Below are 25425 nucleotides of genomic sequence, written 5' to 3'. Positions count from 1 at the left end.
CTATATCTATCTGCTCTGGCACTACCACCACTGTCTTTTCCACACGTGGACTATGGTCCTGTATTCAAGGCTCAGCTCTGTGCCAGTTGGCAGTCGACTTGGAATGAGTAACGTGACAACAAGCTTTTCCAAATAAAACCCTATATTGGACTGTGGCCATCTTGCTTCCGTAAGGATTGGAAAGAGGAAGTTATTCTAACTTGACTACACATAGGTCACGGTTTTGTAACTCATTGTTTTCTTTTATCTGGAACTGATACACCAATATGTAGTCTGTGTGATACTCAGGTCACAGTAAACCACATTTTACTTTTTTGCTGTCGTTATGACTCTCGATGATAGCCCCATTTTTAACGTGTTCTGTCCCAAGGTTTGTCCATAACATTAGAGAGTGTTATTGTTGGTGGTGATACTGTTCACCTTAGTAATGTTTTTAGTTTTTTAAAAGTCATTAATCTTTTTAGTGCTATTTAAGTTTATTTTATACATTACACCTTTTTAATGTGGCTCCCTTTTAAAAATCACAGTTAATCTAGTTAATTAAAAAACTGGCCGTAATGTTAAATAACTCGAAACCAAGACTGGAAAGGCCAATTTCAGGTGAGTAACATTACTGTTTGAACTACCCTTTAGTCTACCTGGTGAGTTATTAATAAAAATGTTGCTGCAAGTCTTTTAAAACTTTTATTACTTTACTTTTTTGAAAATGGCCATAACATCAAGTAACTCGAATCCAGGACCAGAAAGGCCAACTTCAGGTGACTGACAGAGGTTTTTGTACTTATCTGTTAATCTTCCATAAGAGTTATGATAATTACAGTTATGCTACAGAAAGTCCTCTACAACTTGTATTACTGTAGTTTTTCTCCTAATGCTGTAGACTAGATGTAAACATTTGTTTTATGCTTTTTTGTTAACTTTGTTTTATTTTACCTTAATTTCTTTTAATAAATTTCTTAATTTTACTTTAATTTTAACTTTTTACTGGATGTTTGGCACAGACTGCTCATCTCTGACATGTCATGTTTGAATAAATCAATATGGTCTGCTTTTAAAACTAGGGTTTTGTCATCACCAATTACAATGTTTTGGTGTTGCAGCTCCTCCAGACTCTCCAGTGCACTCCCTCTTTTCTTCCAGTGGAGTATAGAAGTCCTTATAACTTACTAGTTTCAAGCTGCTTGAGTGTTTGACCATGGAGGTTACCCTGTGCATTCCTGGAGTTTTCTTATAAGTTTTGTCTGGGTTATATGGCTTGAGATGAAGATGATATAGGTCTTCATCCTACCCTTGCAAGGTTGTAAGTATCCAGCAAATGAGGTTTTGGAGTTAGTTGACTTGCCAGGTATGGTTCTTCACAACCTAACCACTCTACATCTGGAGGCACATCATCTCCTACCAACTTTTCAGCATTGGCTTGAGGGATTCTACTTACGTTATGCCTCTGTTGTACTATTCTTTCTTACTTAGATGTACTCTTGTCTTGTTCCGCTGTGTCTGGTTTTTCTGACCTCTTCATTTTCCATGGTGAAGAAATACCTAGCTCAGATGTGGTACAGTGCCCTTCCTCAGATCTTTTGATCTGTTCCTCTTAATTAAGGGGTGCCTTTTGGATGTTTTTGGGAGATATGTTTGTACTTCCCTTGCACCAGATTCATATTAATTTTATGAGTGTAGGGAGAGTACTGTATTAGAAGTTAAAATTTCCTATATGAAAATGTATTCCTGATAGGTACTTACCTCAACTCAGTTTTTACTGTTTCTCCTTGCTTTATTCTGGTTTGATTTGGCTTAAAGTATAAATAAAGATGAGTTAGACCAAATAAAACTCAATTTTGAAATACCTCGGACTTTGTCTATGGTATTCATCTTATTTTGAACACCATTCATTCCTTCTGTTAATTTTTATGCAGGATTTCCTGTATTATGCTCTTTTCAACTTTGTGTAACATCAATTTTGTACTGTATTGCAGTCACAATAATATTTAATTGCATTCTGACTTTGAAGTTAAACATGCTTTTAGGTTTATGGGTAAATTTTTCTGTATCGGTATACCTTTCAGTATTTAGGAAATGTAATTATGGTTTGAATAAGGTATATTTCTGTTTCACTAACTGATGTAAAATTGTGCAATGTGATCAGTGGAATTTTATTCTAATCACATTTTTCATCTGTATACCAGTATAATACTGTTGAAAATGCTGGAAAAGATAAAGCACAGTATACAGTATTAATGTCATTCATGGTAAGTAATGTTTTACAAAGTAACTGTTATTAACAAGAAATAAATTCTGATCTCATCAGATGCCAGTATCACATCTAACAATTTCAACAACTTGAGATCCAGCATAATTGCAGTCAGATGTAATTATAGCAATAAAGATTATTAATCATAATATCTGAATTGCCTTATCAATCAGAATACGTCAAAACTGAAAGTGACTATTCAGTTACAAATAGTTTATTGTGTGAAACAGAGCTAAGTGTAAAGACTTAGGGGAGCTTTCATTCAGAAAAAAACAAAAGTTGAGAGTGGTACATTGCATATAATGAATCTGATTTTCAGATTCAGAATGGAAGAACTAATTACAAATTTTGTTATTAGTGTGGTATTTTTTTTATAAAATTAAATTATTATTACAAGCAACAGTTTATTATATTATTGTTACTGTTGTCACCAACATATCTAAATTTTCATTTCAGTCTCTCATAAAGACAAAAATGAAAAGGTGGGCGGAAGATTACTCCATGTATCTTTGTAAAGGCCACTGCCTCATTTTTATAAAAATAGAACTATTCATATTATTTATGTGGTACTGGTGAGAATAGAATTTATGTATTATTACATTTTCATTTTTTAATGAAAGAATATAAATAGTAGTATGTAACAAAACAAATTTTTTTTGTTTCTTCAAATAGGTACAGGAAACACGGTTATTAAAGCTGTGAAGGTATTGAAAGAACATAGAGTTCCAGAAGAAAACATAATTCTTTTGAATCTGTTTTGTACTCCTCATGGTAAGTTTTTAATATTCTTGTCTTTTTAAATCTGACCTTTAATAGGGTGCAAAATCAATGGGTTTCTGTACCTCCTAGATTTTTCATCTCATTCTTTATTTTCTCCCAAAAGAGAAGTCTATTATAGTCATAAACATTGACAGTAGATAATCTGTGTAAGTACATAATCAGTAACATTGACTTTGTAATGACATGTGATGATATTAATTTTTGGTCATAAGCAATTTTATATCAGTTGCAGATAGTTTATATTGGATCCCAATTAGAGCTATCAATGTAGTATTTGCCGTACGTGTTAGAGCTGAATGATTAAATTTATTAATTAATATAATCAATTACCTCTGAGTATCTATTATATCAATTAGTGTAATGTAGAAGTACTGATTAATAGGAATTATGAGTAGATTGATTGTTGTTGCAAAAACATTCAACTACTCAAAATTTGTGTTTTTGATTATTCCAACAATTGATTCCTCCAAATTAGGATTTTCAGTTACTATTGGTTTTGATTATTTCAGCTATTAAAGTAACCAAAATATTGCCATTGCATTTGTTGTGAAGTGCAAAACCATGTAATAGGGTATTGGGTTTGATTTTAATTGCCACTAAGCTTGGCCCTGCATTTGTAACTGCAAAGTTTCTAAGGCTAAGAAGTATTAGATGTCAGTACTGTTATTTGATTGGGCAATTTTTGAGGTTTTGAAAAATCAGTCCAGCTGTTGTCTACAGTAACTGAGTTTAGGTTTTAACTCATTATTTCAGATGGGTTACTTGCTTCCTATCACATGTCACAAGCCTTGAACTTCTACAATCAATGTATCTCAGCTATATCTTGCATGTAAATCATCATCCAGAACACTCTCCTGACATATGTGGCCTTTATACCTTTCTGATGAACTATCACTTTTCATTGTGCAGATATTTTACACTTGAGCTCATTTTGTGTTAATTTTTTTTCTTTTCATATTAATGGTTCACTTGGGTTATTTATTGACAACATTTAACTTGTCTGTAATAGTTTGCCACAATATCTTACCTTTGTTTATTGCTTTTATTTTTTTCTCTTTTAGTTTCTTCATGGCTTAAGACAAATACCAAAGTTTGTGTTTTACAGCTACTGATATTATTACTGCTACTTGAAATGACGTTATTGGCTTCATGGCTGGGGGTATGTGACTGAGAACTTTTCAGCTATTATTCGCCAAGAGACTGATCATTGTGTGAAGTATCCTTTTTCTCCTGACAGTATTTGGGTTCCTCATGTATTTTCTGAATCTGTTAATGGAAAGAAGGATGTTGACATTTTTTTTTCCTCTTACCTATGTTGTGCCTTCCCGTGCATCTCCTTGAAATCTACTAGGCTCGACTCTGTTATTTTGGATATACTTTCCAAGGTGTGTTCTATTTCCAGTTTCTTTTTTAACATGACACTCACCTTAGTGTCTTGTTTTTCTTTCTTCCCCTGACATCAGGGCTCATGATAAACATTTCATTTCTCAGTTAAGTGCTGGTGTTAGCATGCGTCATCCTCTGTGGACTTCTGATCTTTATAATTTGGCTTATCAGCTGCTGAATAATTTTTTTAGTTGAATCCCTGCAGTGGTCACTTTTGCTCATATGGGGGGCTATCTCTGGTAATTGTATACATTTCTTCCACTTCATTTTTCCTACTTTTGTCTTACCTTTACAACTCTCCTACAGTACTTTTCAAAGATGCATCTTCTTCTAAAGCACTCCATTAATCCCTCTGAGGGTATTTGGAAGGATATACACTTTCTCTTCTTACTTCTCATTGGTGATATTGCCATCTTTGGTCCTATGCTTTTACGCATAACATTGTTGCTATTGGAATCTTTCTGGGAAAGAGTCTGTCTTTTCAGGGTTCATCTACCTTCCCATTATTGTTGTGATTTTCTTGTGGTTTATTTTATGTACCTGTGTTTGTTTTTGGAGATTTTCCAGAGTACTTGTATTTAAGTGTGAACTCTGGTATTAGGCATTTTTGTCATTTTTTCTGGCATCTCATCTCCATCATCCACTGGAGGGGAACTATTCAGTCAGCCTTGTGGCCTCTGCCTTACATTTTCATCTGTTTTTTCCTTATCGAGATACTGCCTTCTGACTGTTGTCTTCCTTTAAACTTTGGGCCATGACTGGGTAAATTGTCTTTTCTATATATTTTTTATTCTAGGGGCATATTTCATTTAGGATTCAGATTCTTCTGTCTCACCAAGTATGCTTGCTTTATGTCAAATCTGTGCTTGTACAGTCATAATGTGTACTTGTGGCCTATTATAATGCACACTCTTCAGATCGCGTGTCCTACAAGTTCTATAATAGGTTTTCCTCATGATATATTTACTTCATTAATATGCCCATTCTGGACCATACTAACTCATGGACTTGTATGAGTAAAGAAGAAAGGGATAACTGCTCATTCCTGCTGTTCCTTTGACTGCTTTACTGTCTGTGATGTTGGTATTCTTTTGAACTTCCAACCTTGTTTTGTTTGCTTTGATATTCTAGTGATGCATGGGAGTCCTTGCATCTTTTAAGTTCCAAGCAGCTGTGTGGTGGACCATGGAGGAGTCTTCTTGAATATTTTTGCTTCCATTTAATAAAGAGTAGGGCACCACCCTACTCTTTATCACATGGAAGCAAAATGTTTTGTTGGTGTGAACAGCATGTGCTCCACCTGTGTGCTGCAGTAGGTTCAGGAGGTTGATGTTGTGCTCAGTTTCTGTGCAGTTCTATCTGGAGGTGAGGTTACTTATATTTTATAGATGCAATCCATTTCTGTGCAATGGGACCCAAAGGGTGATTTTGAGTTGCAACTTATGTGCACTCCTATTTGGGAGATGATGATGTGCGTATCTACAAATAAATATACTCTATCCATCTCCATGTGGTGAATTCCAAAAATTGATGTTGTGTGCAGTTCTGTCTGGAGGGTGAGATTACTTATATTTTACAGATGCAACCCACTTCTCTGAGGTGGGACCTAGAGGTAACTATTGTACTACATTGTATAGTTGTTGTACATTCATATTTTATAAATACTATACTTAGTAATATATACTAATTTCTTCATTAACTAATGTTCCAAATTATTAGAGGACAAGTTCTTGATTTTTATATGTAAAGCTTGCTTTTATTAGGCCTAAGGGCTTGAAACTACTTATGTAAGTAGCAATTTTTATGGAAGTTTGAATTATATAGGGAACATCCTGAAGCTGAATTTTACTCTTTGATGTTTGTCCTTTTATATTTGTAAATAAATATACTTTGCTTTTTTGTTGTTGTGTTATTTTAGCTGCTACTTCTGTGATGAATGCTTTTCCTGCACTGACATTACTTACATCAGAAGTTAACCCAAGTGCTCCCAACCACTTTGGACAAAAATATTTTGGAACTGATTAAAAACTACCAGAGAGAGAGATGCACATTTTTCAGTGAAGTATTGCCATGTCTGAAAATTTTTGTTCTGTTTTGTATCAGATATGTTTTGCTAGTTCTTCTAGTTGTTATTATACAGTTGAAGACCTTAAGCCTATTTCATTTTCATATTTTTTGCTATTTTTCTAGTTGCTATGCAGTTTAAGACCTTAAGCCTATTTCATTCTTATGTGCCATGAATGACTGTTGCACATTTAGTTAGTGTATATGAATTTGGTATAATTTATTTATTACACCTTCTTTTTATAACACGTATATATTTGTTTAAAACTTTAATTTTCTAATAAACAAAAACACACATTTTAGAATTTTTAAAAATAAAGTTATAATAAAATATAATAAAAAAGACATTATTTTAATAGGGAATTAAATTTGGAGTGTTAGTAAACTTGTGTACTTGTATGAATAAAAATTTGTTACATACATTAACATAAATTGCTGAATAGTGTAATTTTGTGGTTTATAAATGTGTATTTTTCATAGGTACCATTTGAAAGATACTTATTTCTCTTAGAATATTCCCCACCCAGTGGTATAGTTGTACATTTGCAGACTTGAAACACCAGAAACTGGCTTACAATAACCGTGGTGGGCAGAGCACAGATAGTTGCTTGTGTCGCTTTGTGCTTAACTTCAAAAAATCTATTAGAATATGCATTAAGTAACAGTTTTGTATTTACCATAAATCATTGGTCTTTTGTGTTTTTGAAGCTGCTATGGTTTCTTATGCTGTTTGGAGCGTATGGTAAAATAACCAATTAAAATAATTTTAATATATTTTAAAATGATGTGTTCATTTGTGTTTCTGTATGCTATAATAATTCTGTATTATTACCATTGTTCTTCACCACACTGTTATTGAAATAGAGTTGATTGTTGTGATTCAAACATGGTTAATCATGTATGCAAGTGTTAAAGCTACTCTATGCAGGTATTTTTCCAATATTTGCTTGAAAGAATGTAATAGGATAAATCAAATTTTATCCAAAAATGATAAGAGAATGTAAACATGTCAGTTTTTATTCTGAATTTGGAGTAAAAATTCAATATTTATCTGCATTCTGCTATTACAGTTTCATCAGGGTATAAAAGATATAAACAAATGTTTTGAATCAGCTGATAAAGTTATGATAAAATAATGGTAAATTATTTTTGTAGTTGAAATAAAACATAGTTTCTGTAGTTAAGGTCTTGTAGATAAAAGTTTCCTCAAACACTGTAGTAATTTTGATAACTCATGGATACTGAGAAATAGTGGAATTTGATAGTTAATTGTCAGGATCATTAATAGATCTAGTTGAATACTTTCTCAAGACTCAGATAGTCAGTGTAACAGAAAATAACAAAAATCACAAATGCTAATTTCAGTTACATGATTATTTCTCTGACATTAATATATATGCATCCTGGGTATGGGGCTTTGTCAAAATGTGCATGATTATTTGATTGACCAATCCTATTGATATATGGTTAACTGATTCTTTTTGTGGTGATAACTGCTGTAATTAGTGCTCTAGGTAATCATCAATTCTAATGGACAATCCTTAATTTACTTCAGTTTGCATTATATATTCTCAACAAAGGAAGAACTTTTTTGCTGTCTAGGTATATTTCTGAGTAGGAATCTTAATGTGTTATATGAATTATAACATGTAAAATTTGATCTTGTTTTTTAATAAATATTTTTACCTTGCTTTATTCTGTTTTGGTGTCTAAAGTTACGTCATGCTGTCCACCTGCTCTACAGTAGACTTTTACCTCCCTCTTAGTAGCTATCTTTTAGAAAAGTGGTAAACGTTAGCCTCACTCATTTCTAATTAAATTTTTTGTTTGTTTGTTTTACAGTTTCTAAGTAAAAACACTTAATTGCTTTATAATAATTTACTTGGCTGACGATGTTTCTTTTGAAATAAAATGAGTACTGGACAACCTTTACAATTTTTGTCATTTCCAAATTTGAATTTTACACACTATTTCTATACATGTTCTGTTTCTACATTTAACCTTTCTTCAGCTAATGAAGATAGGAAAGTGTTTTTTTTTAAATTGTGGCTCTAAAATCTTGTCATAACACAATAAAATGTGCAATATTTTAGGTCCATATTGTGCTTGGGTAATGGACACCTGTTACCATATTATTCATAAGCCTTACTATACTACACTTCTGAAACCTGAAGAAGTGATAATAAAATTTGCCTTTTTAAAACATTTATATATGCAAAAACGGCTCGTTTGGATTGAGAAAATATTTTACATAGAAGAGCGAACAACGTTTCGATCTTTGGTCATCGTCATGTTCACAAAGAAAGAGGTAACTGACCGGAAGCTGACCACATGTTTGAAAGGGGTTGTGTAACTGAGTGTCGGAATGTAAAGGGCGGTGTTAGATGTTTGAATATATTATTTTATTATATTAATATAGATATAAAGATGTTCCTTTATATTGGTTTATTTTGGGTTTAAGTTGTTGTATAAGTAAGGCTTTTTTAATTTTGTGAACCTGACGATGACCGAAGAATGTCGAAACGTTGTTCACTCTTCTATGTAAAATATTTTCTCAACCCAAATGACCCATTTTTGCATATATATTTCTCTACAAGTGGGTTTTCTCGACATCACTGATTTTTAAAAGATTGTTTGTTATTGGCCCTTGAGTCTTTTTTGTTCAACCTTCGTCATAGAGGCCTTGGATCATTCTTGACAGTCTTTTTGTTACCAGACTTGACTTTGCTTCCTTAATTTTTCATGAATATGCAATTCTAAAAAACTTCATACATGAAGTTAATTGCAACATCCATTTTTTTGTTTGTATTTAAATATATTACACTGATGTATTCCTATTGCAAGAATAAACTTAAAATAACTTTATTTTTTCCCCTATTTAAATAAAATTATAGGTTAATATAATTGTGGAGCATTGCATTTGATGTTTGTGTTTTTTATTGTAGACTGGAAAAGCTTTGAATCTTTTTTTAGTAATGTATTACATTTTATTTATTTTGAGAAAATTAATCCTTTATGTACAAAAGAAAGTGAAATTATTTATTTTGTGTTTTAAAATTTAGTTTTGTGCATTTCCATGTTTTGAAAATAATTACTTTTAGAATAAAACAAATTACGCTGTGTAACACAAATTTTGTTCCTGGATAATATGTCTTGTTTCTTAATTGCTTATGTTGTAAAAGTACAGAAAATGGCCATTATTCTCTTCAAACTTTGCTTTTGTGACTTGAATAATGAAGTTTAGAAATTAACCTAATTATGAAAAATAGGCAAATTTGCACCTTTTCGTTTACGTAAGGTCTGAATAAAACAAGATATGAATAAAGATGTACATGTATTGATACTAAAGTTATACAAAAATGGACAAAAATGTCTAGAAGCGAGTAGTTTTTCAAGATTTGCGACTGTACTGTAAATCACTTTCATGTATCAGCCTCCAAATATAGTCTCCCATTCTGTTTTCGTTATATGCCTCCAGGTCACAAAAGCAAAGTTTGAAAAGAAAAATGGTTCTTTTCCATTTACTTTAGGCATAAACAATTGGGAAATAACACTTTCTGCCCAGGAACAAGAAAAAGTAAACATTTTATTACATAGTGTTATATTCCTGATGTTTATCTCAAGTTCATAATTGCATACAGCAGTATTCAAACAAAGAATCAAATTATGTTGTAGTACTTATACGACAGCTTCAGTATTTAAGATTATTTTGATAAAAACAAACACTGGTCCTGTTAGTTGTAAATATTATACTGTAACCATTATGTTTTATAATAAAGGGGAGGGTATTAGGGTATGTTAGAAATTTAACTGTTGCTTTAATTAATATTTTGGGGGTGCATTTTATCCCATTTTTTTTATAAGAGTTTGGCTGTGGCCTAACTAAGAATTAATAAGTTTTGATAAAATATTTATGCCATTGAAATTTTTGATCAATTCTGAATTTTCCTTTGCTTGAAACTAAATATTTTGAGAGTTTTAAAATTCCTTGTGTTGTGTTATTCACGGTACTTTCGAGTATAATTAAAAATTCAGCAGATAGACAGTTTGTCTATTATTCTTAGCAACAAACTTCATATCCAGCTCTGCCCTTCACAAGAGCCTGACAGATTTTATGAAAAGTCTTCAAGTAAAAGTGAACTTTCAGTCCATATTGGTTTTTTTTTTCAAAGCTTGTGTAATGCACTTTAAATGTCTTACCTTAAACGTTTTGCAGGCTATTTTAAGGATACTACATTCCTCTATCAGTTTTTCTCTTTTTAAAACTTGGGAAATATAGTTTGGCAGAAAATAAGCACAAAATCTGTGCAAAGACTTTTAGTATTATTCATATCTCAAAGAAAAACTGTTGTTAAAACACAGGAAATGGATTGTAGTTGAGGAGGTATAGAAGTAGAGTTGTGAAACTTTGTAGAAATGGCAAAGCAGTCGCTTCCCATCTTGTTCAAAGTAGCCTTTTATACAGTAGATATGTTTAAATGTGGTGCATTTAATACATTAAATTTAATACTAACCTTGAATTTTTCTTCCACAGAAAACTATGTTCCACATCAAAATCAAGAAATATTCTAAAATATTTTACTTGTGATTTACTCTAATTTATACTTAAGTTCTTATTCTAATCCTAGTATAAACTGGAAGTTAGATGGTGTGAATTAGAAAAGAGCAAAAAAACAGTAGCTATATCTTTATTTTTTATACCTGACCATCCCTGATTGATAAAGACCAAAATCCCAATATCAAAACATATCAAAATGATTGATGTTATTGTAGGTGGATATTTTAGTGATGTATATTTCAATTATTATGGGAAACAAGCCAAAACGCAGAAAATATTATTTATAATCTTTGATATAATAGAATTTTGTCGTGGTGTCAGTTTTGTTCAAACCAAACTATTTAAAATATTTACTGCAGTAACAATATAGTGTTATTCTACGAAATTTTATTTTTTTAATGTATGGAAAAGTTTGGTAGGAATTTGGTTTGCTTTTGAACTACCAAGATAGCATGCCAAGACTGGTCTGTATGGTTCAAATCTTTTAGATGTGTCCCCAGACAATACAACTTTTTTCTACATGTCCATAACCAGTTATAAGGTGTGCTTGTTTTTGTTGTTTTTTCCCCCCATTTCATACATATCGCATCGCATCGGTATAGTTTAATTATATATATTTGAAGAACACCTGTACCTCAATTTTTGTAACTGGCAGAGCTTGAATTATAATTGGACAAAAATTTTAAGGAACTTTCATGAATTTCAAGTTACTAGTTGTATTAAGTTTCATCGAAGTGTAAATTAGCTGTTACAAATGTTGATGCTTAACTCTATTAGTGGTTATAATATAAGTCTAACCACTAAGTAAGGGATTACAGTGTAGTGATACATTTTGTTCCTCCCCTTCGGAAATTTGAAGGCTTGTAATGGTAAAGCCTGGATTTTGATACCCATGGTGGGTCCTTTATGAAATGATGTTTCATTATAAAATGAATAAAATTAATGTTTTTTTTTTTTACATATAGGTCTTAGTTACGATTTTGATATGTATTGTAATATTTAACGCTTCTCTAAAGCATATCTTGTTTAATTCAGTGCTTTCAGACCCCCACTGGTACAACGGTAAGTCTACAGATTTACAAAGCTAAAATCGGGGGATTGATTCCTTTCGGTGGACTCGGCAGATAGCCCTGTGTATGTGGCTTTTCAATGAGAACACACACTCAATGCTTATATTTAGTTTTGTTTTTAGGTGTTTTTTTTTGCTTTTTTCCCCCATTAATTTTTGTTAAAACTGCTGTATCTGTACTGTTTGAAAAACATTGTAAAACTCGTTAAAGATACTATACAAAGTGTTAAACACTCTATTTTAGGTTTCCCTTTAGAAAATTTGGATAAAATTATATGTATCATGTATTTTTGTCGCTATTTAAAAAGTGATCAAAATTCGTTGGAAGTGATGAAATGAAAAGATGACAAAGACGAAAGAGACAAAGTTGGGAAAGATCAAGAAGTTAAGATGGGAATTACAAAACAACGAAACAGAATTAACAGACGAATTGTGAATAAAAATAAATTGTAGCTATGAAGCTTTACGAAAAGTACAGAAGGACTATAATAACAAGATTGAGTGAATACAAAAAGACGTCCGCACTGGAATAAAACATCTAGATCCTGTAACAGACAGATCAGTATACTTGCCAATTTAATGATCAATACCATCCTACTCTGGTGTGATTTTGGTTTTTAATGTTGTTCAAATAGGCAGGGGCACGATTTTCTCCTTTTGTAGTGTCAAGGTCGTCGCAAGAACGAGGCTGAAGATTTTGACAAGTAAACAAAGTAGATTATTCATTCAACCCGTAAATAAAACCATTGCGTAAGTCATCAGGCAGTTAAATATAGAAATCCATACTTTCAAGTTAATGTTTAATAATGCACTTGGGTCTTTTATGAGGAAAATGAGTGGGATAACTACAGCCCTATGGGCTCTAATAAAGCTATTTAGGCTCATATTATATATAATTAACAAAAAGCTTTACATCTGTTTGGATATAAACAAACCTATTCCATATATACTCTTCAAAAAAAACGAAACGCAAAAGGGACATTTTTGTAATTTTCAAGAGAAATATATGTAATAACGTTACAAGCTCAGAGTATGTGATGTAACACGTGTTAAGGCACTGATTGTCAGACCAAAATGACAATAAAAGTTGTGCATTTTGTAAACGGAGGAAAACATCGGGTTTTTCGCCAAAAGGCATTCGTGTCCAATAAATTTGTTTGTGAGATCTGCATGTTCTGCAAGTGCAACATGTGCAAAATCCTTATAAAAGTGACGGGTTCTCAGTTTCCATAGCTCAGTGTTAAGCCACCGACACGCAATACAGTTACGCCAAGACTGACTGGAGCACAACGCAACAATGCCATTGGTCGCTTGGAAGCAGGCGAATCTCGATCAGATGTTGCCAGAGCTGTGAATGTCCACCCAAGTACCATCACAAGGCTATGGAATCGTCACCAACAACATGTATCAACTTGTGACCACGCCCGCACAAGATCGCTACATCCGGTTACGCCACCTTCGGGATAGGACCACCACTACGACGTCTACTGCCTCAACCATACAAGGGCTGCGTAGGATTTCCGATCAGACCGTACGCAACCATCGACGAGATTCTTAGGCCCCATGTGCAACCCATCATGGTGAACGTCAACGACGTTTTTCAACATGACAACGCCCGTCCTCACACAGCCCGACTCACCACTGTCTTCTTGAAACACCACAACATCAACGTTCTTCCCTGGCCCTCCAGATCACCAGATTTAAACCCCATCGAACATCATTGGGACGAGTTGGACCGACGTCTGCGACGGCAACAACCTCAACTGCAGACTCTACCTCAGCTTGCAGCAGCTTTGCAGGCTGAGTGGACAGCCATTCCACAGGATGTGATTTGTCATCTCATCGCTTCCATGAGCAGGAGATGCTAAGCAGTTATTGATGCTTACGGGGGGCATACTCGTTATTGACGTTGAGTGACGTTAAACTTCAACTTGTGAGCGTGGACTTCGCCTTTGCAGACTTTGCATGTTCAGCAGTGAATGTGCAAAGTTTCACACATGTCATACAGAACTACCCGGAATAAACTTCTTAACAATATGTCTCAAATTTTGTCTTTTGCGTTTCTTTTTTTGAAGAGTATATCTTAGAGCTACCCCTTCTCATTATATTTTGATGTTTATCTTTCAGAATATACTTACGATATCTAGGACGTAAAACGGGATACAATACAAAAATAGAAAAGGTTACTACTTTTTTACACACCCTTGTGCAAATTAATTGAAACAAGACGGAAAAGTACGATTTTTTCAGTTTTTTGCGTTTTATTTCTAAGAATTCAAATATTACTCAAATTAATACAAGATATGACCGCCTTTATTTTTCAGAAGATCATTAATCCGTTTTGGCATCGAGTCAACGAGTTGACTGCAATCTTTACTAATTTTTGGATCGCAATACCACACCTCAATTATGGCCTCAATTAGCTTATCTTTCGTAGTACAGTCTTTTCCCCGAAGTCTTTCATTACAAATCTCCTAGATATTTTCAATAGGATTTAAGTCCGGAGAGTTTCCAGGTCAGTCCAGCACCTTTATTCGCGTTGTAGTCATAAAAGTTTTCACAAGTTTCGATGTGTGGCACAGAGCCAGATCTTGCTGAAAAATGCCAGATCAATCTGGAAATCTTTTTCAATTCTGGAACGACTCTTCTCTGCAAAACTTCGATGTATTGTGGTCCTCGCATTATACCTTCTGCGATATGTAAGCCTCTGACGCCATAGTAGCTGAAAAAGCCCCAAAACTTCTTCGAGGGATGTTTTACGAACTGATTGATGTGAGATTCTCGAAGTTTTTCACCTGGAGATCTGCAAACATGCAGACTTCTTTGACCCTGTACGAAGAGATGAGTCTTGTCACTGAATAACACCTTCCTCCATTGTTCTTGCGTCCAGTTCTTATATTTCAGACCCCATTGATACCGTTTTTTCTTCATTGAGTTGGTAAGAAGTTGTTTTTTGACTGGTCTCCTTGCCCTTCTAACGCAATTTCGCATGACGTAATATTCCTCAAAATTTCGTCGTATGACTATTAAAGGAAATCAGCGGGTCCAGCGAGCCTACACTGGCCGCCATGCTGAAAATATTGTTTCAATTAATTTGCACAAGGGTGTATGAAGGTAAGGCTATAGAGTTATTGTGTCATGGTTTTCAGAAAGCGTCTGACAAGGTGCTCTGTAGAAGCTTGTAAACAAAATTATCTCAGTGTGGGAGATGAGTTAGCTTATTGGACACAACAGTGGTTAAGTGGAAAAAAGCAGAGGATTTTGTAACTGGAGTTCAGTCATACTGGATTAATGTTACAAGTGAGGTACATCAGGACTCGGGACCTTTGCTCTCTGATTCGCATCTTTGATACAGGTGAAGGAAGAGTTAGTAAATTACATTCGCTAATAATATTAATGTATTCGGTGTTGCTCGTTGTGAAGAGGATGCTGCTGCTGCTTTATAAAAGGATTTATATCATTGAGTTAGGGGAATAAATAGCAGATGACTTAATTATGTAACGGATTTAATATTTTAATATATATGTTTGTTTGAATTAAATATGTATTTTGAAATGTATGTTACTTGTGTTGTTGAATGTGTATTGTGCAACTCCCGTTTGTTTCCTAACTTTGTTAAATATTCTCGAGTGTAAGAATTAACAATATGTTTTACAAAGGCCTGGCATGGCCAAGCGCGTAAGGCGTGCGACTCGTAATCCGAGGGTCGCGGGTTCGCGCCCGCGTTGCGCTAAACATGCTCGCCCTCCCAGCCGTGGGGGTGTATAATGTGACGGTCAATCCCACTATTCGTTGGTAAAAGAGTAGCCCAAGAGTTGGCGGTGGGTGGTGATGACTAGCTGCCTTCCCTCTAGTCTTACACTGCTAAATTAGGGACGGCTAGCACAGATAGCCCTCGAGTAGCTTTGTGCGAAATTCCAAAAAAACAAAAACAAACAAACAAACAAGTTTTACAAAACTAGCGTATTGTTGGACTAACTGAATTTTCTAGAACTTTACCGTAACGTTTATAAACCGACGATCGGAGAGAAAGAATATTGTGGGTCAGTATACTATAAGCCTCGGAAGCTATAACTGTGATATGTGTTTAGTAATCGGAAAACTTCAGATATTTGACCAGGAACGTTCACAGATTTCGAACACTACGAACTGTTTAACTTTAGATAATTAAGTTAGGACATTAGTTTTTCTATAAGGGCGTTATGAGTCTATCTTCCTGTGCGAAAAGAACGCTTGTAAACCGCGTTAGGCCAAACAAGAATAGAACTAGCTAACATTCGCGTCAAGTGAAATGTGTGTTTTCTGATAGCAAATCCACATAGGGCTATCTGCTAAGTCTATCGAGGGTAATCAAAACCTTGATTATAGCGTTGTAAATTCGTAGACTTACCGCTGTACCAGCAGGGGACCAAGTGAAGTGTATTGACATTAAATTAATTCGCTCATCCTGGACCATTGGTAAAATATTCAGTTCTAGACTAGATAGAAGACTGAATAATCGTTTGTAACATTTTTGTATATAAATAATTATTTGCAATAACTAATTGTAATAACCATTATTATAATTCTTTTTTTTATATATTTAAATACATTTTTGCCAATAAAGAAAATTGTTTGTATCAATCTTGTTAGCAAATATCGTGAATTTAATACATAGTGACATTAAATAAACTTCTAAATTAAAATTTTCGGCTGTTTGAAATCGTAAGACGTAACATAATAACATAAATTATAATACGTAACAATTAAAATAAATGGAAGATAACTCTGTGGGTAATAATAAAATGAAGTATACCTTATAAGTATAATTTGGATAAAAACGACTTTAACAATGTATTAACCTTAATCTTTTCTGAAAGTCCAAATCTGCACTATTACCCTCATCTACATAAGCAATAACCTTTTCAAAGAATGTAAAAAGATTTATAAGCTATGGTTTTCCCTTAGTGAAATTGTGTTAACTATCCAATAAAATTCTGGACTTCGTTAAATAATTCTACAAAGCATCTTTCATCAGAGTAACCAAAACTTTTTCCATAACTGGTGTAAGACTGATACTAATGGACTTATAAATTATATAATTACTGAGTGAAAATATAGTGTAACTGGTAATTATTGGCTTCAATGCTCAGTTACCATAATGATATATCATAACATAACAAAAAGTGATTTGAATGCATACAGATAGGTAACACTGCACAAAGTTTTTGCTTCTTGAACACTGTTGGGTGTTCTTTATAGCATTTTGGCTGCTGATCACGAAAATCGCATCCAAATTTGCCCATCACGTAACGTTTCATCGAAATCTTCAGTTTTACTACAATGGAAAAACGCTATCAGGGCAACTGGAATTCGTCAATGCTTGCCGACTACTGTTGGACACTGCAACGTGATGCACCGGACATTGAATACAAACGAAAATCGGGCGCGAAACGCTTTTAATTATGTTGAACTTAATAGCGTATTAGAAACATGAACACAATTAAATACGTTATTGCCGGTAAACAGTTAACTGTTTATATTTCTTAAAGTTCCTACGTGACGAAGCAAAACCAAAACTGTATTTATGCATACCCACCAGGTACCAGTCACAATCAGCAAGAACGTTTCAGGAAGCAAAACTTTTCAAAATTCTTATGCAGTGTAATTAAGCATTTTCACCGTGTCTTGTCAAAAGCCATGCGCTGGTTTATTTATTCGTCAAAATAAACATGGTCATTACAACCACCTAACTTTCTCGTTGTGTATTTAATAACATTCTAGGGAGCAAAACAAATGTATAAATTAAAAGTTTAAAACGTAGCCTACAATACATCTATACAGTTAGACAAAGTATAAGTATTTGCTCATTGACCTAATTTGCGACGTTACAGTATCAGTGGTATTTAATTATCTTTCTTTCCGACATCCTTTTTAATTATGTAAATGTTTTTAACATCATATAACTGATTTTCATTACGTTTTTTGTATTTTTTACAATTTTACAAGCTGGTAAACCCATTCTCTTTAAATGTTATTACAGTCCCCCCCCCCCGGTTGTACAGTGGTATGTCTATGGATTTGCAACGCTAAAATCAGGGGTTCGATTCCCCTCGGTGGGCTCAGCAGATAGCCCGATGTGGCTTTGTTATAAGAAAATACACTCAAATGTTATTATAAAACTGCGGTTCGCCATTCAAAAAAGTTCACATGAGCATTTTCTGGATGATATTTCCTATCATTTGAGTTTTATGTTTCACCTTTTAATATATTTCACATAAAAGTACTAAATTGTTGATTAAGTAAAAACATTGTTTTTGATTTTAATAAAGAAGTTCAACTGGGTCTTCATTTTTAACAGTTTTTTTTTAATTCAGACTGTTACGTTTAACGTTACATTAATAAGATAAACATTCGTGATTGGTAAACAATGCATTTTAAAGTTCCAGAATATGAAGTAGAAATCTTCAAATAGCAAGTAATCTAGAATGTGTGTTGAAGAATAAGTTACTGGAACACAGCTAAAGAGCATTTGTTATTGAACAACAAATTTTAAGATTAAGTATTTAAAAAACGTGTTAATCAAGCAAATTAGTTAGTCTCCAGCACCTCCCATCATCATCATCCATACTGGATTGCCCTGGGATCCTATAGGTCGTCCTGACTGTGGTCCTGCTCCAAAACTTGGTCTTTGAGGCCCACCTTGTAGCCCAGAAGATTGTCCTGGTCCAAAACCTGATCCCTGTGGTCTGCCATGAGGCCCAGAAGGTTGTCCTGGTCCAAAACCTGATCCCTGTGGTCTGCCATGAGGCCCAGAAGGTTGTCCTGGTCCAAATCCTGATCCCTGTGGTCCGCCATGAGGCCCAGAAGGTTGTCCTGGTCTAAATCCTGTTCCCTGTGGTCTGCCATGAGGCCCAGAAGGTTGTCCTGGTCTAAATCCTGATCCCTGTGGTCCGCCATGAGGCCCAGAAGGTTGTCCTGGTCTAAATCCTGATCCCTGTGGTCCGCCATGAGGCCCAGAAGGTTGTGCTGGTCTAAATCCTGATCCCTGTGGTCCGCCATGAGGCCCAGAAGGTTGTCCTGGTCTAAATCCTGATCCCTGTGGTCCGCCATGAGGCCCAGAAGGTTGTCCTGGTCCAAATCCTGATCCCTGTGGTCCGCCATGAGGCCCAGAAGGTTGTCCTGGTCCAAATCCTGATCCCTGTGGTCCGCCATGAGGCCCAGAAGGTTGTCCTGGCCCAAATCCTGATCCCTGTGGTCCGCCATGAGGCCCAGAAGGTTGTCCTGGTCTAAATCCTGATCCCTGTGGTCCGCCATGAGGCCCAAAAGGTTGTCCTGGTCCAAATCCTGATCCCTGTGGTCCGCCATGAGGCCCAGAAGGTTGTCCTGGCCCAAATCCTGATCCCTGTGGTCCGCCATGAGGCCCAGAAGGTTGTCCTGGCCCAAATCCTGATCCCTGTGGTCCGCCATGAGGCCCAGAAGGTTGTCCTGGTCTAAATCCTGATCCCTGTGGTCCGCCATGAGGCCCAGAAGGTTTTCCTGGTCTAAATCCTGATCCCTTGGATATAAATGGTTTTCCTGGTTTGAAACCTGGTTTCTGAGGTCCTGAAAGGAAACCGGATGACTCGGGTCTTTGAAGAGGTTTATTCAGAGGAAAATTATCCAACTCTTGATTCTTAAAGTAGAAATTTGGTGATTTGAAACATTCCACATTATTTTCAAAATCGCAGGCTAATATCTCTTGATTAAAAACTGTTCCTGGTGGACAGAACTGACTTTCCATTCGCCCTTGATGACAAACGTGGTAAACCTGGATAAATGTTTCAAGAATTAGATCTAACTTGAAACTGTTGTAGAACAATTTATGGGCTGGGTCATGCATAAACATAATGACTAAGAAGCACATTTGTAGATTTATAACAAGTTTACACAACAATTAAATATTGTATCATAGTTTATAGGTAAAATATTTTTATTTTGTAAAATTTAATATAAAAATGCATATGTTATATAACAAAGTCAATCTCTACAGAAACATTAATCCAAAAATAAAATAGTAGTAAGTTTTACAGTAGGGAAGTTATAATTTTGCTTATTACAATGTTTCGTCCCGTGGTATCGGATGCGCATCATGTAACAATAACATTGAATGTAACTTACCTGATGATGACCCAATATTATTGTATCCATTAAAATCAGAACTCTCCTACTATGAAAGTCATAATTATTTATTTAATTATTATATTTTTGAATTAATTAATCAGTTGGTTCCTACCAAAACAAGAAAAATAATGATTGTTAATTTCTCTCTGTTTAAAGTGTAAGCCTACCTGACAATTAGTTTCCACGTCAGCATAGTAACCAGGAATGTAACTCTGAGCAGAGCACTTAAAATTGGTTTTAGGAATTGGTCTCGATTTTCCTCCCGTAAATCCTCCTCCTGCGTCATTCGTCTGAAAACCACCTCCATCATAACTACCACCGCCATTATAATCCTTTCCCCAGCGTTTAACCTGTAAGAAAGATCTTTATTAATAGGCATCACGAAGTTAGATATTTAGGGTGAGAAACTCCGCACTAACAGGTATAGAATATGTATGCCGCTGATTTAGTTCCATAAATGAGCAAGGTTTATCTTTAATTTGAAGTATTAAACATTTTAAGAGCTATGTACTAAAGTTTAATCCTAAACAAAATTACATCTACTTACACTTCTTAATTGTAATCTTACTACGTGAACCATGTATTGTGAACTTATGTATCTTACAATACAATTATTTAAAATAACTTCATAATACGAAACTTTGCCATTACAACATTTTTAACGGAAATTTACTACAAACAAAACAACGTTGGACTTTTTGTCTCTCACGCTTCTGACAGGTGGCAGTCAAAAGGATACTAAAACAATTGTAAGCAAGAAAATAGTTTTTGCCAATTTTGGTTTCAGACTACAAAAGAAAAGAAGAAGAAACACAAAAGTAGTTTCACACAGTTTGTTGATATGCTAATCTTATTACTGGTTTTAACCAGCCGCCAGTGTTCGATTCTACTGCGCAAGACAGTTTAAAGAAAAACCTCTGTCATTTCCATATACATATATGGGTCGTTTTGTATTTTATTCGTGAATAGAAGTGACGTTTTTGTCCGAAGAAAGGTGTTGTAAAAAATAAAAATAAATATACGAGCATCTAGCGTTACGTTAAGTATATAAAAAGTGTTTTGTATCTAGTAATCCTGGACATAATAAATAACTTATCTACATGTATTAAAGTATTCCTGGATCGAAATGATTCGACAAAAAAAGTAAAACATTTATACTAAGTAATAGTGGTTAAAGTTAAGACTCAAAATTAAGTCGACTTTTTATCTAACAAAGAAGCAAACACCATTTGGAAGAATATCTTTTTTATGATTAAGTATGAATTATAAAATGTTAGACGTATTAAATATAAAGGGAATATTAGTTTAAAAAGTAGAACTTACCCGACTGGAGTGAGCAGAAAGGATAAAGCCTGAGGATGTAAAATACAAAGAAAATGTTGAAAATAAATAGTAGTTTGATGATTTAAGAGCTAAGCTAAAAGTGTCACTATAATGTAAAACTTCATTGTTTAAAACATTAAAAATTGTCCATAATAAAGTGCTTATTTCAAACAATACATCTGGTTAAAATGTTATATAAATGTAACAATCTGTAGCTAAAGATGTTTAACGAACTTTTTGGTTTTTATATTTAGAGAGCCATGATCTAGCTTGTGATTATATCACTCGATTCACAATGTAGGCCTGACATGGCCAACTGGTAAAGGCTATCGACTTGCAACCTGAAAGTTACGGGTTCGAATCCCCGTCACACCAAACATACTTGTCTTTTCAGTATTGGGGGCATCATATGTTACAGTCAATCCCACTATTCATTGGGAGTTGGCGGTGGGTGGTGATGACTAGCTGTCTTCCTTCTAGTCTTACACTGCAAAATTAGGGACGGCTGGCGCAGATAGCTCTCGAGTAGCTTTGCGCGAAATTCAAAACAAACAACCCAACAAGACTCGCGATGTGAGGACCGCGGGAACAAATTTTATCATAGAAAATAGCCGACCTTTTAAAGGTAACGGTCATTCCCATTATTGAATTGTAGTGGCCCTAGAGTTCACTGGTAGATGATGTTGATTAGCTGAGTTCTTTCTTACATATCACTTCTAAATTGTGATTAGATAGTGAAGATAGTCTTTAAGTAGATCGACGCGAAATAAAAACAATATTTAAATTAACCAAACGAGCGAATCTGAACAGATAAATTTCCATTGTAAGAGTTTCACTTTTAAAGAAAGAGGTATATCTTCATAGAAATGAAAATAATGCGTTTTATAAAAATAAAATACATGGAAATTTGGATTAACAAATTTATAATTAGAATGATTAATAATACGTAATTTCCGAGCAAATTATTCCTCCCTAGTTTATTTTTTGTAAAACCAAAAATTCGAGGATCTAATTGTATTCTTGTTGGTGAGGAAAAAAACACTTTACTTAAAAAACAACAACAGTGTTTTAAGACTATTAAAACATAATTTTTAGTTAACACTTTCATAACCAACATTTTTTTTAGGGAAGTGTAAGACTTTTTGTCCGTTTTATTTTTTTCTAAATCCTTAAGTTACGTGAGTATTTCGTCGAACTTTTTGTATCTTACTGCAATGTTTGAAACAAATGCAACCATCTATCATTCTTTCCTAGCTACATGATCTGGCATGGTCAGGTGGTTAAGACGCTTGACTCATAATCCGGGTTCGAATCCGCGTCATACCAAACATATTCGCCCTTTCAGCTGTGGGGGCGTTATAATGTGACGATCAATCCCACTATTCGTTGGTAAAAGAATAGCCCAAGAGTTGTCGCTAGGTGGTGATGACTAACTGCCTTCCCTCAAGTCTTACACTGCAAAAATAGAGAAGGCAAGCGCAGATAGCCCTCGTGTAGATTTGCGCGAAAAAAACAAAACAAAAACAAAACAAAATCTTAGCTACAGTAGAAATAGTATAATAAACCATTTTAAAGTTATTCTTCCTTATATTCGTCTTCTAAAGTAAAGTTCCAAAAGAAGTAAGATTGTATTTTCTTCCATCAGCAGAATGAATATAATGTTTCAGTTTATCTGACAACATTAATAATTCATGTAACATTTTAACGACTTCATCCAATAGATGTTCATTCACCTATTATTCAGTAAGGGTATGTAAAAAGAGGTTTTACTTATTCACCACTAACTTTTAGCTGAATAATTAAGTAAAATTATACTTTTTTATTACTAATTTGTGTGAAAGCAATAATTTTACTTAAAATTATTTATCGTTGTACATACCCATCAAAATCGCACCAAGTAAAACACACTGGGCAATTTTCGAAGTTCCCATAGTAACGTGTGATCTAAAAATTGAAAAAAAAAGTAATAATTATTATTTTATTATTTCCACCACCTTTTTTTAGTGTTTAATAAATAGTTCAAAAATTGTAAACATTATTAGATTGTGTTTTCATACTTAAAACAAATGTTTCTAAACTAAGAGGTTGACATATAAATTGCCTTCATCTAATTCCACGTTTATTATGTTTCCTCAATCATAATCCTTTTCGACGATTGTGGACCAATCACTAAATGTGTCTGCCTATTTTACTTTCAGAAAACTGTTAGCAGAAATGCAGTTTATATATATTAAAATTCCTTTTTTTGTTTGCGGTACATGAAAGGATAAGTTTAAATATCTCTAGCTGATTCACACTTTGATTCTATTGGTAAAAGTGTGTTCCTCAAGACTTGTAAAATTATATTAGGGTATTCTAATTTATGCCAGATGTAGAATTTTGCAAAAATAGATCTGTTATGTCTGTTTGTTTGTTTGTTTGTTTTGGAATTTTGCACAAAGCTACTCGAACTAGCCGTCCCTAATTTAGCAGTGTAAGACCAGAGGGAAGGCAGCTAGTCATCACCACCCACAGCCAACTCTTGGGCTACTCTTTTACTAACGGCTAGTGGGATTGAACGTCAAATTATAATGCTCCCACTGCTGAAAGGGCGAGCATGTTTAGTGTGACGGGGATTCGAACACGTAACCCTCATTACGAGTCAAATGCCTTAACCACCTGGTCATGTCGGGGCTCACATTCTGGAACCATGAATGCATTATAAACGTGACAGTCAACTTTTACTATTTGGGCAGACACAAAAACCCTTAATCATTGGAGTTGGGTGTTGTTGTTTGTTTGTTTTGAAAAAGATGTGGAAGTTAGTACCATTGAATTGCATAATACCGAATTCTCAAAGCATGCACTCGACTCGTAATCTGAGGGTCGCGGGTTCGAATCCCTGTCACACCAAATATTTTCGCCCTTTCAGTCGTGGGGGCGTTATAATGTTACAGTAAATCCCACTAGCCGTTCATAAAAGTGTAGCTCATGAGGTGGCGGTGGGTGGTGATGACTAACTGCCTTCCCTCTAGTCTTACACTCATAAATTCGGAACGGCTAGTGCAGATAGCCATCGTGTGGTTTTGAGTGAAATTCAAACCAAACCAAAATAAAACTCAAAGCATGCAAATAGAAGATGAATGCATAAGATTTTCCTATACGTAAAGCTAGTTTCTAAAAAATGCCGTGAATAGAAATGTATATTTTAGCTCTTACAGTTTTTAGAATTACCGAACTTAACTTTACATTAAAGCTTCATTTTAAACTTATCATTATAGAAATGTTTAGTTTAACACACTGGGTGATTAATTGAGCTTGTTGTTGTGATTGTTATTGTCTCATTAATAATAATAAATGAAGTTAAAACATTGGAGAAACAAAGTAAATAACAACTATACCTTTAGTCCACTTGAATAATTCACATCTACCACGAGTAGCTTATTGTGGAGAACCTTCAGAAAGCGAGAGCTTAAATAGTACAGAAAAAAAGAAGTGGGCGGACGGTCATTTGTGGTGGGGAAAGCCAGTTTTCATTATTGGTGTTTCGAGCCAAGCTACATAGCATTGGTTGTGCTCATCTTTGCTGCATTATAAGGCTTACCGAGGTCATAATTTTTGCTTTACCAAGAGAACGAACGCTCATAAGGTGTTTATCGTAGAAAAAAATGACAAAAGGAAAGCAACAAAATGTTTCTTGGCTTTGTTGTGAAAACACATTGTTACCACAGCTTTAATCACCTTAAAACTCCACCCTGTTAGTATGATTATGCAAAGAAACAACCTACTACACTTTCATGACATTACACTATACAGTTGATGTATGTCGCGCGTGCCAAGTTTTGTAGATGTAATCAACTAACAGTCACGACCTTA

General features: G+C 34.4%; 2 protein-coding genes across 3 annotated transcripts in view; one reads left to right on the top strand and one right to left on the bottom strand.

Annotated features, from left to right (window-relative positions):
• Window positions 1-8173, top strand: part of LOC143258563 (uracil phosphoribosyltransferase homolog) — a 46820-nt gene extending 38647 nt beyond the window's left edge. Inside the window, exons 7-9 of one of the 2 annotated variants that reach the window (XR_013032357.1) lie at window positions 2921-3019; window positions 4090-6026; window positions 6333-8173. Coding sequence is in view for 1 of the 2 variants with exons in the window: in XM_076517705.1 (XP_076373820.1) it covers window positions 2921-3019; window positions 6333-6439 (206 nt within the window). In the remaining variant the exon portion in view is untranslated. The remainder of the gene's footprint in view (window positions 1-2920; window positions 3020-4089; window positions 6027-6332) is intronic. The other variant, XM_076517705.1, reaches the window with a different exon arrangement.
• A 10258-nt stretch (window positions 8174-18431) lies between these two features.
• Window positions 18432-25214, bottom strand: LOC143258562 (uncharacterized). The gene is made up of 5 exons (XM_076517704.1): window positions 24951-25214; window positions 23450-23514; window positions 21571-21599; window positions 20415-20597; window positions 18432-19894 (listed from the first exon to the last, which is right to left on the bottom strand). The coding sequence occupies exons 2-5, from the start codon at window positions 23499-23501 to the stop codon at window positions 18680-18682; spliced, it is 1479 nt and encodes a 492-aa protein (XP_076373819.1). The 5' UTR covers window positions 23502-23514; window positions 24951-25214; the 3' UTR covers window positions 18432-18679.
• Window positions 25215-25425: the final 211 nt, after the last annotated feature.

This window comes from Tachypleus tridentatus, chromosome 8 (assembly GCF_004210375.1).
Source record: "Tachypleus tridentatus isolate NWPU-2018 chromosome 8, ASM421037v1, whole genome shotgun sequence".
Taxonomy (NCBI): domain Eukaryota; kingdom Metazoa; phylum Arthropoda; class Merostomata; order Xiphosura; family Limulidae; genus Tachypleus; species Tachypleus tridentatus.
This window is presented reverse-complemented; position numbering and strand designations above follow the sequence as displayed.